This window comes from Ahaetulla prasina, chromosome 15 (genome assembly GCF_028640845.1).
Source record: "Ahaetulla prasina isolate Xishuangbanna chromosome 15, ASM2864084v1, whole genome shotgun sequence".
Classification (NCBI taxonomy): domain Eukaryota; kingdom Metazoa; phylum Chordata; class Lepidosauria; order Squamata; family Colubridae; genus Ahaetulla; species Ahaetulla prasina.
The window spans coordinates 8,597,032-8,614,727 of record NC_080553.1 but is presented as its reverse complement, the minus strand read 5'-3'; the positions used below and the strand labels follow the sequence as shown (position 1 = coordinate 8,614,727).

Here is a 17,696-nt window from a genome sequence, read left to right as displayed (position 1 = left end):
CTGTCTGTCTGTCTATCTATCTATCTATCTATCTATCTATCTATCTATCTATCTATCTATCTATCTATCTATCTATCTATCTATCTAAATATCAAAATATCTAAATATCTAAGTCTCTCTCTGAATATGTATCTATCTAAGTATCTATCTATCTAAGTATCTAAGTATCTATCTATCTATCTATCTATCTATCTATCTATCTATCTATCTATCTATCTATCTATCTATCTATCTCTGTCTCTCATCACTAGAGATGATAGGAGATCATCTAATCAAGAAGAGAAGCAACCTGGAATTAAGGAGAACCTTCCTAAAAGTGAGGACAATTAACCAGTGGAACAGAAGGTGCCTTCAGAGGTTTGTGGGTGCTTTGTCACTGGAGTTTTTTAAGAAGAGACTGGACAGTCACTGATCTGAAATGGTGTGGGGTCTCCTGCTTGAGGAGGGGGCTGGACTAGAAGACCTCCAAGGTCCCTTCTAGCTCTATTCTGATTGTGATTCTGATATTGTGAAGAAGAGATAGGACAGCCATTTGTCCAGAATGGTATAAGGTCTCCTGCTTGAGCAGGGGGTTAAATTAGAATACCTCCAAAGTTCCTTCTAACTCTTATTATTCAGTTACCATTCATTCATTCATGCATTCATTCAATTTGTATAGCCGCCCATCTCAAACCAATGACTCCAGGCATCAAGCATTAATAAAAACAATGAGAACATGATGCGCAAAGAAATTAAATACAAACAGCAGCCAAGAAATATTACAATCTATCGGTATCAGTTTCCCCAGGTAATATTCGTGTATTCGGGACTCCAGGCCTGGGCACATAAACAAAAACCTTCCCAAAATGCCAACAGGATTGGCGCCATCCAAATCTCCGAAGGATTCTCCAGAGCGCAATCTATGGCAGAAGAGGCAAACTTCCTACTGCCCAGCAGCCAACATTCCTTGACTGATAGGAGTGGAACATGTCCATCCTACTGGACCAGACTGGGCAGGTAGAAATGACTGGAAGCAGACAGTCCTTCAAGATAAACCTTGTACCAAGCCAATGTCTTTTTCTCTTGCCTCAACAGTGATGCCATTCAATGGGTGCTATGGGCATCTGCCTGATCTGTCTACGGAGATTCTCAATCTTCCAGGTTGTCCCAAAGGTGCTTTTTCTCAAGAGGCAACTGGGCTTGCTCGTTTTGCCTTTGAAGACGTTTCGCTTCCTATCTGAGGAGCTTCTTCAGTTCTTGGATGAAAACCGATTCAGTTCATAAATGTGAAGAAGCTTCCTGGATGAGAAGCGAAATGTTTTCAAAGGGGGGGGGGAAACTCCAAAGAAATCCAGTTGCTTTTTTTGGAAAAAGCACTTTGAGATCTTCCTGATACCTTCTCCAAGTTCTTCCAGGTAGATCCTAAAAAACCACTCATGTTACTTCCTCAAACTTTGGACTTGAGACACCCTACCCCCACCCAAAAAAAGGATAATTAAAGGGGTGGGAGAGATTTTGCTGGGCTTTCCCCCCTCCACTTCTCTGGAAAGTGAGCTGAAGTCACCATTTTTGGTGGACCTGGGACATCGATTATGGAAAGCCCTCTACGGGAAACTCGGAATATTCGTAGCCTCAGTTCCCTTTGTTTGGGGGAATGTTTTAAGAAGCTTGCCTTGCTTCAAACGAACGGCCAGCGGTTGCTTTCGATAGGAACATGGCTCTTCTCTGGGAAAGAAGCTAGTCTGAGGAACCCATCCGTACTTACTCAACGTATGACTGCCTAATCCGCCAAAGGCATTGCTGCTTAAGTTTCCAAGGCCGCTGAAGGTGCTTGACCTTGTAAACGGATCTGGAAAGGCAAACAGGGTTTTAGCCGGCATTTAGCCAAGAATGCAGGGAAAACTAAATGTAAGCATCCCCCTTCTTTTTTCCTTACCCGCCCCCTTGTTTATTTGCTTTGTTTATTTCAGGGTTTGAATCGGCTAATCCTTCTCCCTGGTGGGGGCCTTTGCGCAGAACATTCTCAACGGGGTTAAAAACGGTAAGGACTTGCTAACGTGGAAACAGGTGCTGGAGTTTAGCGTGCCAGGAGGAAACCAACTGTTTGAGACCGAAGAGCCAGAAGGACTAAGGAGGCCATCGAGCTAAAATCTGAGCAGCTCAGATTCGTGAGAGCCAAGTAAGAAGATGGAGAGTGGTTTCTGGTGAGACGTGTTATGGAGCAGGGCTCTCCAACCTTGGCAAGTTTAAGACTTGTGGACTTCAACTCCCAGAGTTCCTCAGCCAGCAAAGAAAAGCTGGCTGAGGAACTCTGGGAGTTGAAGTCCACAAGTCTTAAAAGTTCCCAAGGTTGGAGAGCCCTGCTCTAGGCCAGGCTGGTTGAGGAATTCTGGGAGTTGAAGTCCACAAGTCTTAAAAGTTCCCAAGGTTGGAGAGCCCTGCTCTAGGCCAGGCTGGTTGAGGAACTCTGGGAGTTGAAGTCCACAAGTCTTAAAAGTTCCCAAGGTTGGAGAGCCCTGCTCTAGGCCAGGCTGGCTGAGGAACTCTGGGAGTTGAAGTCCACAAGTCTTAAAAGTTCCCAGGTTGGAGAGCCCTGCTCTAGGCCAGGCTGGTTGAGGAATTCTGGGAGTTGAAGTCCACAAGTCTTAAAAGTTCCCAAGGTTGGAGAGCCCTGCTCTAGGCCAGGCTGGTTGAGAATTCTGGGAGTTGAAGTCCAAGTCTTAAAAGTTCCCAAGGTTGGAGAGCCCTGCTCTAGGCCAGGCTGGTTGAGGAACTCTGGGAGTTGAAGTCCACAAGTCTTAAAAGTTCCCAAGGTTGGAGAGCCCTGCTCTAGGCCAGGCTGGCTGAGGAACTCTGGGAGTTGAAGTCCACAAGTCTTAAAAGTTCCCAAGGTTGGAGAGCCCTGCTCTAGGCCAGGCTGGTTGAGGAATTCTGGGAGTTGAAGTCCACAAGTCTTAAAAGTTCCCAAGGTTGGAGAGCCCTGCTCTAGGCCAGGCTGGTTGAGGAATTCTGGGAGTTGAAGTCCACAAGTCTTAAAAGTTGCCAAGGTTGGAGACCTCCTGTTATGGAGGACCCAATCACCAGAGGAAGCCTCTCATGAGGAAATCTCAGGAAGGCCTAATGGGGACATTTGAGATAACATATCGCCCTCAACTTAGGGTCAGAGTTGAGCCCAACATTTCCACTGCTAAGCGAGACGGTTGCTAAGTGAGCTTTGCCCCATTTTACGACCTTTCTTGCCACAGTTGTGAAGCAAGTTACAGGGTTGTGAAGTGAACCTGGTTTCTCCCATCGACTTCACTCGTCAGAAGGTCCCCAAAAGGTCCCCACACAATCCCAGGATAAAGTCATAAATATGAGTTGGTTGCCAAGGGCCAGGGGGTTGGACTAGAAGACCTCCGAGGTCCCAACTCTGTTATCCTTCATCTGATTTTAATCAGGTGAACAGCCCCCTTTCTGATGGTTTTGGTTAAATTACAGGTTGTGGGCCCAAGGAGCAAGAATTGGACAGAATCTACAAATTATATTTGGGGGTGGCAAGGACCAATGGCATCCCCTTGAAACCCACATTTCTTGAATTAAAATCGGATCCTTGTGCTGTCTACCTCGTCTTCTATCGTTTTAAGTTTTGTCCGCATTTGGACATTCAGAGTCTACTCTAAAGACCCCCTGGTTTCCCTCCCAAAGAGCACAATTCTTGTTTGGGCAACGCAAACAAGACACACTGATGTGCGATAGAGTCATGGTTGAAACTCATGTTCTTGGTTAAGAGTGTAGCTTTGCTTCATCTTCATTTAACGATCCCATCATCCCCTGGGGGGTGGAGTCTGGTCAACTGAATGGAGCTGGCAGAGTGTTTTAATGGCCGGATGCCCTACCTGTCGCCAATGAGGAGTTTTGTTTGGCAGATAATATTCTCATCGTGCCCAGAGAGAGAACTAGCTGCCTCTACCTAGGATCGAACTCACAGCCTCCTGACTGTGAGGCGAAAGCGCCACTTCTAGGCCACTTAAGCCACTCCCATGAGGGTAGCCTTGCTTGACCAGCTCAGAATAACAAATTGGAGGTTGTGAAAATGACGACCGAGGTTCTCTCGGGGAGTAGACCAATTAATAATTTAATTAGGCTGAAATGATGTCTCTCCTAAGCTTAATTTAAAGCCAGGCCAGATGGTTACAGCCGGTGTTGCATTCTTGTTGAAAGTCTGTGAATTATATCACAAGAGACTCTGATCCACCAAAAAAAAAATACTTCTGGCTAAGCGACCAGCTGGGTTGAAACGGATGTTGAGTTTTTTTTTTACAAGCTGCATCAACAACTTCCATTAATGTTTCTGGATTGTGGATTCATTATTGTGTGTCCTTCACCAATCCTAACAACGGTAGTTGAAGATCTACTATTTGCTATGCACTTAGGGTAAATATTAAAGGTTCCCCTCGCACATACGTGCTAGTTGTTCCCGACTCTAGGGGGCGGTGCTCATCTCTGTTTCAAAGCCAAGGAGCCAGCACGTGGCCAGCATGTGACCGGCATGACTCAACACCAAAGGCGCACGGAATGCTGTTACCTTCCCACCAAAGGTGGTCCCTGTTTTTCTACTTGCATTTTTTAACCTGCTTTTGAACTCTTAGGTTGGCAGAAGCTGGGACAAGTCACAGGAGCTCACTCCATTACGTGGCACTAGGGATTTGAACCGCTGAACTGCCGATCTTTTGATCGACAAGCTTAGCGTCTTAGCCACTGAGCTACTGCGTCCTTTCTCGCTATGGATCTAGGTCAGGGGTCTGCAAACTTGGCTCTTTTAAGACTTGTGGACTTCAACTCCCAGAGTTCCTCAGCCACTGGCTGAGGAACTCTGGGAGTTGAAGTCCACAAGTCTTAAAAGAGCCAAGTTTGCAGACCCCTGACCTAATGTCAGTTTTGGAAGCCATATTAGGTTGGAAGCTTCTGTGCTGCCACTATCTCCGGTGTGGGAAAGTCGGAGAGGGGATTTAGTCAAGGGGTTGTCTTTAGACCTAATAGCATCCTTCCTGTCGGTCAAGGTCAGGCCGATCCAGCATCTGGAGAAGGAGTGGTCGGAGGACTGTCTCGAGATGGGACGGATGCTGATCGGAGCATGTGATCGACTGAGGAGTCAGGGGATGGTTTTGGGGGGGTTTTGATTTACTGAGAGAAAACTTGGACCACTCAGATTCGGGTTTTCCCAGATGTGCCAGTTTACCTATTCTACTAAATAGAACTTTGAAAAATACTTGCTTCAGAGGTTTTACTTGGAGTTTGGGGGGTTTTCTGGAACGCTGACACCTAGCTTGTCCTAAATTGTTCACCCAAAGAAACCAGCCAGCACAGTTTCAAGCAGAAGGCGTGCTCTAAAAAAGGGACAGGAGACTTGGCTGAAGGTTGGGACATCACCTCTTCAAATCTGTTTCCACCCCCCCCACAAGTTGCTTCACAAACATGATCCATGATTTTCAGATACTGCTGGTTTTTTTCCAATGGCAAATAAATCCATTTTATTTAGCAGGAAGGTTTGTTTGTTTTAGCTTAAGAGGGTAATTTTATTTGGATTCTATTCTATTCTAAACCTGATCTATAAAGGTGTTTTCCAAGCCAGGAATGTTACGCAGCATTTGCTCTTTCAGTAGATAAAGATTATCACCGCCCTTCTGCACACCTGTCTTCCTTCCCAGGTCCTGATAGCAACAGCACTTAGACTTATATACTGGTTCATAATATATGTAGTTTCTGACAGTCAGAGCAATCCACCAATGGAACAGAAATTGCCTTCAGAAGCTGTGGGTGCTTCATCACTGGAAGCTTTCCAAGAAGAGACTGAGCTGCCATCTGTCAGAAATGGTGTAGGGTCTCCTTCTTGGGTGGGGGGTTGGACTAGATGACCTACAAGGTCTCTTCTAACTGTTAATCTGTTAAATTGTGATTTACAGCCCTCTCTAAGCGGTTTACCGAGTCAGCTTATTGCCCTCAAAAATCTTGTTTTACCGACCTCGGAAAGGAGGGAAGGCCGGTGAAAATCGAACTGCTGGCAGTCGGCAGAATTAGCCTGCAATACTGCATTCTAACCACTGCGCCACCACGGCTCTGATGCAGGAGAAGTCAAGACATATATCAAAAGACTACTAAATCGGAAGAATAAGGTTTACTTACACCTACCTGCCAAATGGCTGGTCGGCAGGAAGCTGCTATGATGAGGCGAGGATCCAAATGGCGTGGAGTTTGGATGAGCAGACCCTGCAACAACAACAACAATCACACAAAATAAGCTTGTAGCAGCATCTGAGAATCATCTTTACAGCCTGGTAACTTAGGGAAGGTCCCTACTGAGCTTCTTGCTTGACCCCTTGTTCAGCTGAGGGCTATGCTGTCTCTTATCTGACCAGTCTATAGGCAGCATCTCCTCCCTCCATCATCATCCTCATTTAACAACCCCATTTGGGGGGGGTGGAGTCTGGGCAACTGAATGGAGCTGAGTGTTTACTGGCCGGATGCTCTTCTTGTCGCTGATGTGGAGTTTTTTTCCAGCAGATATATTCTCATCGTGCCCAGAGAAATAAATATCTGCCTCTACCTAGGATAGAACTCACAGCTTCCTGATTGTGAGGCAAGAGCTCCACCTCTAGGCCACCGTACCACTCCTCTCCTCCCTCCACCTCCCAAGGTTTTTCTCACAAGCATTACAGCCGCCTCTTTCGCAGAATAAGAAACTAGGGAGGGTCCCTTTTGAGGCTCTCTCTCTCCACTCATTAAGCAGCTGTGGCAGTGGTGAAATTCAAAAATTTTCCCTACTGGTTCTGTGGGCATGGCTTGGTGGTAGTGGGTCATGCGATTGGGGGGGGGTGACCAACTTTTTTTTTACTTTTTAAAGCATTTTTTAACTTAAAAAAGTTAAAAGTTCCAACAAACAGCTGTGGCAATCAGCAGTGTCTGTGATTGTTGGAATCTTTTTTTTTTTACTTTTTTAAAGCATTTTTTACTACTGGTTCGGGGGAACCAGTCGGAGCCGTTAGCATTTCACCCCTGGGCTGTGGGCTGTGCTGTCTTTTATCTGACTGTTCCCTAGAGAGCATCTCTTCACCTAGTCTCCAAAGGTCATTCCCACATAGCATTGCAAGAGCAAATCATAACAAAGCAAAAACCCTCCCCCCATGCTCAAAGACCCTTATCTGCCATTGCTTCACCCACTCCCATCCGTCTTGAAAACTCTTCCTAAGATTCTGAAGGAATTTTGAGAAGGCTGGAGAAAGGGTCAGGCCGCCCTTGGGACTTGTTCCCGCACGGTCTCTTCACCATCAGTGCATCTGAAAGTGATTGAGGTTGAACTGGTTCCGAAGAACTCAAAAAAGGAATCGTGGTGTGTGTGTGTTTGTGCGTGTGTATGTGTTGGAAGCAGCCCTGGAGAATGGCACCCATTGCTATCAATGTACTTTTGCAACTTGCAGGTTTTCCTTGAGATGGATGGAGGCTTTCACCCCGTAAAATCCTTTAGGGCAAGGGTCTCTGACCTTGGCAACTTTAAGCCTGGAGGATTTCAACTCCCAGAATGAGGGATTCTGGGAATTGAAGTCCAGCCATGCTGCCTGGCGAATTGTGGGAGCTAAGACCCAACCATTTTGACTGAGGGATTCTGGGAATTGAAGTCCACACATGCTGGCTTGGGAATTCTAGAAGCTGATATCCAACCATTTCGGCTGGGGAATCTTGGGAGCTGAAGTCCAACCATGCTGGCTAGGGAATTCCAGGAGCTAAGATTCGACCATTTTGGCTGGGGTATTCTGGGAGTTGAAGTCCGCCAGGCTTAAAATTGCCAAGGTTGGAGACCCCTGCTTTAGGGTATCAGAAGGCGCAGAACAAACGGGCGATTTCTCGGAAGGAGGCATCTTTCCACCTTGACAACTCCAGGCTGATCATCGTAAGGAGGAAGGAAGAAGAAGAGGCTTCCTCAAGAGTAAAACCAGGAATGTAGCTGTAGGTTGTCAGGAAGCTATTAAACCCAATGTTCGCCTGCAGCTGTACATCCATCCCAGGGACAGGGGAATCCGAGATAACTTATGTGTTTTTTGGCGGAAACGTCAACAGCCTGGAGAAGCTGGGCCTCTCAGTGACTTCTCCTTCAACAAGGCCAGGAGGAAGCCTCAGATCCTGGCAATCCACAGATTTATGCCTCCTCCCGTTAGAGTCACTGCGTTCCGCCTCTTCTCTGCTGATAGCCAACTTTATTAAGATTTACTGCCCAGTGCAGCTCTGGGTATTCTACAAACGGGAAAGGTATTATTTATAAGCCAAGCGGGACTTCGGATTTGAGTCCGAGAAGATATTTCAGATAGCGCATCAGGAACACACCTGCCAAACACATTAAAGACTCTGCATTCGTTTCCTGAAGGATCTAGGGCAGGGATTCCTTCCCAACACCAGGTCCATGGTCCAGCACCAGGATGCGGGCATGCCAGAAACCAGGTTGCGCAAACAAGCAAAGCCCCATTTGTGGGATGCAGGCAGCACACGAAACCAGGCCCTCCCTGGTCCACGGAAAAACCTCTATGCAGGGAACCAGTCCCGGTGCCCAAAAGGTTGATCTAGGGCAGGCGTCACCAACCCTTCGGACCTCAGGGACCATTAAATTCATAATTTTAAATCCCGTGGATCACTCGTGTAATCTGCCTAATGATCAGCTGGGTGGGTGAGGCTAGGTGGTCATGTGACTAAGTGGGTGTGGCCAACTCACTCACATTGAAGGGCGCCTTGCCAGCTTCTACTCTCCCCTCCCCTCCCAGCCACTCCTTGCCTCTCTGTCCAGCCTCCTTAGGGCCCCAACAGGAAGCAGTTATTGGAGCTAAGTAGCCACAATGAGAAAGAGTTGGCAAAACAGCTCAGTTAAAATTGGATCTGACCGAAAAGGAGGCTCAGTAGAAGCACCTCACTGAGGACTACGAGCATAGGATTTCCAAGTAGAGGGAAGACCTGCGGAAATGCAAGGCCAGGTACCAGCATCTGGACGCTCGGGCTGAGATGTTCAGCCAGTTCCAAGCCATGATGCAGTCCCACTGGAAAAAGGTCCTTTGGCTCTTCGCCACTAGCGGCACTTCCCTCCAGCCTTCGCCCAAAGCCCCACACCAGGAGGCCGAAGTGGCCAAGACAGAATTTCTGCCCACCTCCGACAAAAAGACCCCGAAAGGGGGAGACTGTCTGCAGCAACATTAACATTCATTGCATGTATCCGGCCCAGGGGCTGTAGCTTGAGGACTCCGATTTAGTGCAATATATAATGCAAATAATTTTTTCTGTGGACCACCAAAATTTTCTCGTGGACCACCAGTTGGTGACCACTGATCTAGGGCACTTTTTTTTTGCAACAGAGTAGACATGTAAGGGATGCGGTGGCTCAATAGCTACGACAGTCTCACTATTTTGCTGCATTTCATGGGAGGCTCTGTTTTATGAGACACTGGGGCTCAATGGCTAAGACGCTGAGCTTGTCGATCAAAAGGTCGGCAGTTCAGCGGTTCAAATCCCTCGTGCTGCCATGTAACGGGGTGAGCTCCCGTGACTTGTCCCAGCTTCTGCTAACCTAACAGTTCGAGAGCACGTAAAAAATGCAAGCAGAAAAATAGGGACCATTTTGGTGGGAAGGTAACAGCGTTCCATGAGCCTTTGGCATGGAGTCATGCTGGCCACATGACCACAGAGACATCTTCAGATAGCGCTGGCTCTTCAGCTTTGAAACAGAGATGAGCACTGCCCTCTAGAGTCAGGAACAACTAGCACATATATGCAAGGGGAACCTTTACTTTTACTTTAGACGTGTGTGCATCAACAGGGATTTTCCCCTCACCTGTGCTGGAGAAGAGGGGTCGGGCAAGATCTTGAGAATAATGGAAACCAGGAAAGACGCCGGGAGCTGGCGGTCTACTGAAGAGGTCAAGTTTTCCGCCGATTTCGAGCTTGTGGGGATCCAGCTGCATTTGCTGTCAAAAGAAGAAGAAAAAACCCCCCAAACCTCATTATCCAATTTCTATTTTCTGGGCTTGGTGATGTACATGTTGGTTGCAACCTCTCTTTGATTGCCAACTGGGTTTAAAAGCAGATGTGGTTGGAATCATCGGTACCGACAGTTCCGTAATGCGGAAGCTTGCTAAAAAAGCCGAATTGAGCCGGGTCAAGTTTTTCATCATGCCTACGGAAGAGTAGATCTACTCCTCAAACCACTTCCTAGGTCAAAGGATCCCTCTCCAAACTCTTCACACGGGAAGCAAAGTTCCACGGAAATCGATTCTGTAGAAAGTTAGCACCCACCCCTCTCCTAGGAGAATGAAATACCGTATTTTTTGGAGTATAAGACGCTCCCGAGTATAAGAGTATAAGAGGCACCTTAGTTTTTGGGGAGGAAAATCAGCAGCCATCGTTATTCATCTGGCTGGTGTCCTCGTAGCAAATAGCGAACAAATAAGGTCAGCTTCAGCACATTATCGCAGCCTGACTCAGCGCAAGCAGATGATTGGTGGGTGGATCAGCAATCCCGGAATACCCGCAATTAGCTGTTCCGGGCTGTAGGGATTGCCGCAGACAAACGCTGCCTCCGTGCCTTGCGTTTTCTCCGACCCGTTCAAGGCTGCGGGGATCGCCAGAGCACATTGCTGCTGATCGCCGCCTCCGCACATTGTGTTTTCGGCCTCCCCATGTCCCGTTTTCGGCCTCCGCGCGCCATGTTTTCAGGCGATGGTCTGCGGCAACCCCTGCAGCCTGGAACAGGTCTAAAATGTGACATTGCGGAGGCTGAAAATGGCCAAAGGGTGGAGGGTGGGTGTGGCTACATTCGGCGTGTAAGACGCACCCAAATTTTCACCCTCTTTTAGGGGGGGGGAGAAGTGTGTCTTATAGTCCGAGAAGTACGGTACTTTGAGAAATATTTTTTTTAAAAAGGCAGAATATTGTATTTCCCCTAAAAGAGAAATAGAAATCTTAAAGGAAACAGAAACACGCAGAGCAGGACAGTTCCCTGCCTCCAAGTAGATGCTAAGCGGAGGCCAGCTTTTAGAAATGCAGATTTGGTAATCCATTCAAGACAGGATGTTTTGAACAAAGGCAGAATTAGGTAGAATGGTAGGATCAGCCCTTACTCAGGATCCAAACCAGGAAAAGCCATTAAGACACAATAGAAATGGCCCAACACCCTTTCAGGACACAAGCCTCATTACATCATCCAGGCTTCAATCAAACTTAATTCAGACAACCTAAAAAGTTAAGCTATGACCCCTGCATAGCCCCCTGGGTGTCTGACAACCAATAGAATACATTTCTTGCACAGGAACAGGAAGCTCAAGGTATAAATACTTCTCTCTCTCTCTCTCTCTCTCTCTCTCTCTCTCAACTCCATGTGTTCAGCTGCCCAGGACCTCAAACCCGTGTGGTCCTGTCCATCAATAAACCATCTTTCCATGTTTCCAGTGTCTTTCTCTCCGCTTGGAACTGAACCCGGATGGATATTTCTACCAACAATTCAATAAGGAAGGAGACCAGATCAATTTTCTGCTTCTCTCCCCTCCCTGCTTGCGGTTGCACAACTAGAACAGTAAACAATGGGGATGAACCACCAAACAAAACGCAGATTGTGGTGATCACAAAAGGGAGGGAAGGAGGGTGTCAAAGCGACTTCCTTGACTGTCAACCTCTTCGGTTCAAGTAATTTAGAAAGGTGTAGTTCTGCAACCACCAGTCTCTTCACAAACCATCTGGGCGTTAGCCAACCATTTACCAAGCGGCTTCTACAACAACCAATAACCAACCCCAGGGTGTTAGATGTTGACTTCTGTGGTTGAGGCTAAAATTCTGAATTCCGCCATTTGCAGTGGCAGATGTGTTTGGTTTGTCTCAAGAGTTTCTCCCACCATATAAAACATCTTTAACATCTCCTGATGAGAAATATCTCAGATTTGGAGAGGCTACCACAGAGTTTCTCTCGGCTTCTCTCTGTATGTTCTAGGGTAAGGACACCTGGCAATCTCCAAGAGTCTTCTAATATTTGAGGGGCAGTCACAGAGAAGAGAGGATGATCTATTCTCCCAAAGAGGTCCACCCCCTCTTCTCCTGTCCTGAGGGCAGGAACAGAATAGAGTAGAGTAGAGTAGAGTAGAGTACAGTAGAGTAGAACAGAACAGAACAGAATAACATCTTTTATTTCTTGTCCTTCTTCTTGAATACTGCATCCAGTTTTGGTCACCACACTATAAAAAAGATGTTGAGACTCTAGAAAGTGAATAGAGAAGAGCAACAAAGATGATTAGGGGATTGGAAGCTAAAACATATGAAGAACGGCTGCAGGGACTGGGTATGTCTAGTTTAATGAAAAGAAGGACCAGGGGAGACAGGATAGGAGTCTTCCAATATCTCAGGGGCTGCCCCAAAGAAGAGGGAGTCAAGCTATCCTCCAAAGCACCTGAAGGAAGGACAAGAAGCAACAGATGGAAACTAATCAAGGAGAGAAGCAACTTAAAACTAAGGAGAAATTTCCTGACAGTGAGAACAGTTAATCAATGGAGCAACTTGCCTCCAGAAGTTGTAAATGCTCCAACACTGGAAGTTTTAAAGAAGATGTTGGATAATCTCTTGTCTGAAGTGGTGTAGGGTTTCCTGCCTGGGCAGGGGGTTGGACTAGAAGACCTCCAAGGTCCCTTCCAACTGAGTTATTTTATAATGCCTTGGTAAGGCCCTACTTGGAATACTGCATCCACGATAGTCACCATGATGTAAAAAAAGATGTGGAGACTCTAGAAAGAGTGCAGAGAAGAGCAACGAAGGTGATTAGGGGACTGGAGGCTAAAATATATGAAGAACGGTTGCAGAAACTGGGTAGGTCTAGTTTAATGAAAAGAAGGACTAGGGGAGACAGAAGAGGGAGTCAAGCTATTCTCCAAAGCACCTGAGGACAGGACAAGAAGCAATGGGTGGAAACTAATCATGGAGAGAATCAACTTAGAACTAAGGAGAAATTTCCTGACAGTGAGAACAATGAATCAGTTGGACAACTTGCCTCCAGAAGTTGTGAATGCTCCAACACTGGAAGTTTTTAAGAAGAGGCTGGATAACTATTTGTCTGAAATGGTGTAGGGTCTCCTGCCTGAGCAGGGGGTTGGACTAGAAGATCTCCACGGTCCCTTCCAATTGTGTTATTTTGTATTCCGATCTTCTCTTCTGGATTGTGTAGGATCGGTATTACTACTAGGGTGTCCTGGCCCACCAGGGAAACATAGCCATTTCAGATTTCTAAGGTAGATATTCGAAGATAGAAAGGCTTAATGCCTTCCACGCTTTACAGAGGAAAAGTGACAGTGTGAAAAATGGACGTCTTAGGAAATCAAGGGCGGTGACAATGGGAATGTCAGCCTGAAAGCCAGAAGAGAAATCCGCTGGTTTTCTGAATAAATCCGCCTGATTACCTTTATCTTCTGTTGGTGATGGTAGATCTGCCAAGCGATCTGTACGTGTACAGCACACCATTTTCCTGGCTTCTGTAATAAAATAAAGAGCGGGATTTAATTTTAAGCAACTGTTGTGTCCACTAATCTCTCTCTCCCCTTTGTGCAACTGATTACGACCAGAATTCGGTCCCAAATTTCCGTTGGTAAGTGAGACATTTTGCTCAGCGAGTTGGCAACGGACTCATATTTATTATGACGGTTGCTGGGATCATGCAATCCCCTTTTTGTGGCCTCCTGACAAGGAAAGTCTGTCGAGGAAGCCAGGTTCATTTAAGAAACGTGTTCCTCACTTCACAACTGGTAGAGATTCGCTTAACGGCCGTGGCGAGAAAGATTGTAAAATGGGGAAGTGAATCTGGCGTCCTCATCGACTGTGCGGGTCAGAAGATCGCAAAAGGGGGATCCCCTCTGATCCCAGCAACTATCATATATATGAGTTCATCGCCAAGGGTCTGAATTTTGACCCCGTGACCATGGGGATATGGCAACGGTCGCAAGTGTGAAAAACGGTGGTCAGTCGTTTTTTTTCCAGTGCTGTTGAGATTTCAAACCGTCACTAAACGAACTGTCATAAGCCGAGAACTACCTGAAGTTATTGTTTTGATTTAAAGGCTGCTCTAATGTGTACATTAGGGACACGGTGGCTCAGTGGCTAAGACGCTGAACTTGTCAATCCAAAGGTCGGCAGTTCAGCGGTTCGAATCCCTAGCGCCGCATAACGGGGTGAGCTCCTGTTACTTGTCCCAGCTTCTGCCAACCTAGCAGTTCAAAAGCAGGTAAAAAATGCAAGTAGAAAAAATAGGCACCCCCTTTGGTGGGAAGGGAACAGCATTCTGTGCGCCTTTGGCATTGAGTCATGCCGGCCACATGACCACAGAGACGTCTTCAGACAGCGCTGGCTCTTCGGCTTTGGAACGGAGATGAGCAGCGCCCTGTAGAGTCAGGAACGACTAGCACATATGTGCGAGGGGAACCTTTACCTTTAATGTGTACATTAGACTGCCTAATATTGTCCATTTTCAACAGTTCCGATTCGTGAAATTGACGAACGGTAGACTGGCTGCAATCTTATATAATCTCACCTGTCCTTTTAAGGCAAGCATTACAAATACTTTTTATGCGTGTCATTTCCCCCTCCCCTCGAATTTTAAAAATAAAAAGTAGATTTAAAAAAAATAAAGAAATCCCTGACAAACCTTACTTACTCGTACAGGAGCCCGATAGGCATCAGCCACCTAGGGAAAAACATGAAAAAAAAATTTCTATAAAATAATATATGATGTAATGTTATGTCTGTTACGGGTTTTTAATGTGTTTTTGTTTTTTTGTTTTTTTAATTTTGTTTTTAAAAGTCAAAAGTCTAATAAAATTATTTTTTTAAAAAAAGAAAAAAAAATTCAACCTATTATGACACCTGGATTATAAAAAGGATTTTTTAAATTCAGGATGTGGAGCATGAAGAGGGAAGGAGCATGAAAAACGCTCTTTATTTATTTCAGCGTTAAGAACATAATTGCATCAAGACTTAGGGGGGAAAAAAGAGTTCTTAGCATGCAATTCCTTTATTGCAGCCTATTCCTCAACTCAGGATTCAGAGTTTGTTTAAAAATGATCTAATTTTCCTTTTGCTCAGGGCAGGATTGACGTTTCCCTAATTTTGATGCTTGGGCCTGGGAGAAAGAAGGATGGGGCTGTTTAAAAAAGAAAGAAAGAAAGAAAAAGAAAGAAAGAAAGGGCCTCTGGTGGCTCGGACTGGTAAGACAGTCTGTTATTAACAGCAGCTGCTTGCAATTACTGCAGGTTCAAGTCCCACCAGGCCCAAGGTTGACTCAGCCTTCCATCCTTTATAAGGTAGGTAAAATGAGGACCCAGATTGTTGGGGGCAATAAGTTGACTTTGTACATAATATACAAATGGATGAAGACTATTGCTAACATAGTGTAAGCCGCCCTGAGTCTTCGGAGAAGGGCGGGATATAAATGCAAATAAATAAAAAAATAAAAAGTAAAAGAAGTGGCTGTGGGTACTGGCATCCTGGTACAGTCGGCTAGTTCCGTCGCTGACTGTGGGGGGCAAGTCACTGGCCCCCAGGGAGTTGGTTCGCAGCCTAAGAGTTCTCCTGGATGCACGGCTGTCATTAGAAGAGCACCTGACGGCGGTCGCCAGGGGAGCTTTTTATCAGGTGCGCCTGATCCGCCAGCTGTGTCCCTTCCTGGACCGGGACTCGTTATGCACGGTCACTCATGCCCTCGTTACCTCCCGCCTGGATTATTGCAATGCTCTCTACATGGGGCTCCCCTTGAAGAGCACCGGGAGACTTCAACTGGTAGAGAATGCGGCTGCGCAGGGGATAGAGGGAGCATCTCGTAGCTCCCATATAACACCTCTCCTGCGCAAGCTGCACTGGCTGCCGGTGGTCTTCCGGGTGCAATTCAAGGTGTTGGTGATCACCTTTAAAGTGCTCCATGGCATGGGACCAGGTTACTTACAGGACCACCTACTGCCACCAATAGCCTCCCATCGACCTGTGCGCTCTCACAGAGAGGGTCTCCTCAGGGTGCCGTCAGTCAAACAGTGTCAGAGCCCCTTCTCTGTGGGGGCACCTGCCCTGTGGAATGAATTACCTTTGGGGCTACGCCTACTCCCCGACCTCCGGACCTTTAAGCGCGAGCTCAAGACCTTTTTTGTTTCACCGAGCAGGGCTGGCCTAACGGCAATTTTAATGGGTGGTTTTATTGATGGTTTGGTTTTATAGTTTTACTTGTCATTTTAATATTTCGGCCAATTGAATCAGATTTTTAATTGAAACATTGTGTTTTAACTTTTGTATATGTGTTTTATCTTGGCTGTAAACCTCCCTGAGTCTTCGGAGAAGGGCGGTATAGAAATGCAAATAATAAATAAATAATTAAATAAGAAAGAAAGAAAGAAAGAAAGAAAGAAAGAAAGAAAGAAAGAAAGAAAGAAAGAAAGAAATGCAAGTAGTCCTTGAGTTAGGACCACAATGGCGCCCCAAATTTCCGTTGCTAAGTGAGACACTGGTTCAGTGCATTTTTATCTCATTTTACGATCTTTCTTGTCACATTGGTTGAGAGAATCATTGCCGTTGTTAAGTGAGTCACACGGTGGTTACGTGACTCTGGCTCCCCTACTGACTTTGCCTGTCAGAAGGTCGCAGGAGCACGCAACCTCGGGACCACTGCGACCGTCATAAATACGAGTCGGTTGCCAAGCATCCGAATTTTGACCGCGTAACCATGGGGATGATGCCGTGGTCGTCAGTGTGAAAAACGGGTCATAAGTCACTTTCTTTCAGTGCCGTTGTTAACTTTGAACGGTCACTAAATGGACTGTTGTAAACTGAGGACTACCTATATGCAGGTAGGCATCAACTTGCAACTTCATTTAGTGACCATTCAAAGTTACAATGGCACTGAAATAAGTGACTTCTGTCCGTTTTTCACCCTGACGGCCTTTCCAGTGTCTCCGTGATCATGCGATCGCTGTTCAGACGCTTGGCAACTGGTTCATACTTATGACCCCTGCTCTGTCCCGAGGTTACACGATTCCCTTTTGACAAGCAAAATCCATGGGGAAGTCAGATTCACTTAACAGCCGGGTTAGTAACTTATCAACTGCAGCGATTCATTTAACGACTGTGGTGAGAAAGGTCATAAAACGGGGGCAAAACTCACTTAACAAATGTCTTGCTTAACAATGGAAAATTTGGGCTCCATTGTAGTCATAAGTCAAGGGCTACCTCTATATATCTATCTATCTCTGTATCTGTCTGTCTGGGTCTAACTATCTATCTATATCATTCTATCTGTCTGTCCGTCTTTCTGACATCCATCCACTCATCCATCCATCTATCTATCTATCTATCTATCTATCTATCTATCTATCTATCTATCTATCTATCTATCTATCTGTCTATCTATCTCTATCTTTATCTATCTCTATATATCTCTATCTATCATCTATCTATCATCTATCATCTATCTATCTGCCTGCAATTACTGCAGATTCTAGTCCTACCAGGCCCAAGGTTGACTCAGCCTGCCATCCCATCATCATCATCATCATCATCATCATCATCATCATCATCATCATCATCATCTACTCTCTCGATCATCTACTCTTTATCTAATCTATCATCTACTCTTTCTCACATCTATCTATCTATCTATCTATCTATCTATCTATCTATCTATCTATCTATCTATC

General features: G+C 46.0%; 1 protein-coding gene across 8 annotated transcripts in view; it reads right to left on the bottom strand.

Moving 5' to 3' along the window:
* Positions 1–17,696, bottom strand: part of FBRSL1 (fibrosin like 1) — a 652,986-nt gene that overhangs the window by 5,484 nt on the left and 629,806 nt on the right. For 3 of the 8 annotated variants that reach the window (XM_058158844.1, XM_058158846.1, XM_058158849.1), the window contains 5 exons: positions 14,666–14,704; positions 13,428–13,499; positions 9,827–9,959; positions 6,145–6,228; positions 1,745–1,828 (listed from right to left, as the gene is read on the bottom strand). In XM_058158844.1, coding sequence (XP_058014827.1) covers positions 1,745–1,828; positions 6,145–6,228; positions 9,827–9,959; positions 13,428–13,499; positions 14,666–14,704 — 412 coding nt within the window. The remainder of the gene's footprint in view (positions 1–1,744; positions 1,829–6,144; positions 6,229–9,826; positions 9,960–13,427; positions 13,500–14,665; positions 14,705–17,696) is intronic. The other 5 variants (XM_058158847.1, XM_058158848.1, XM_058158852.1 and 2 more) reach the window with 5 other exon arrangements.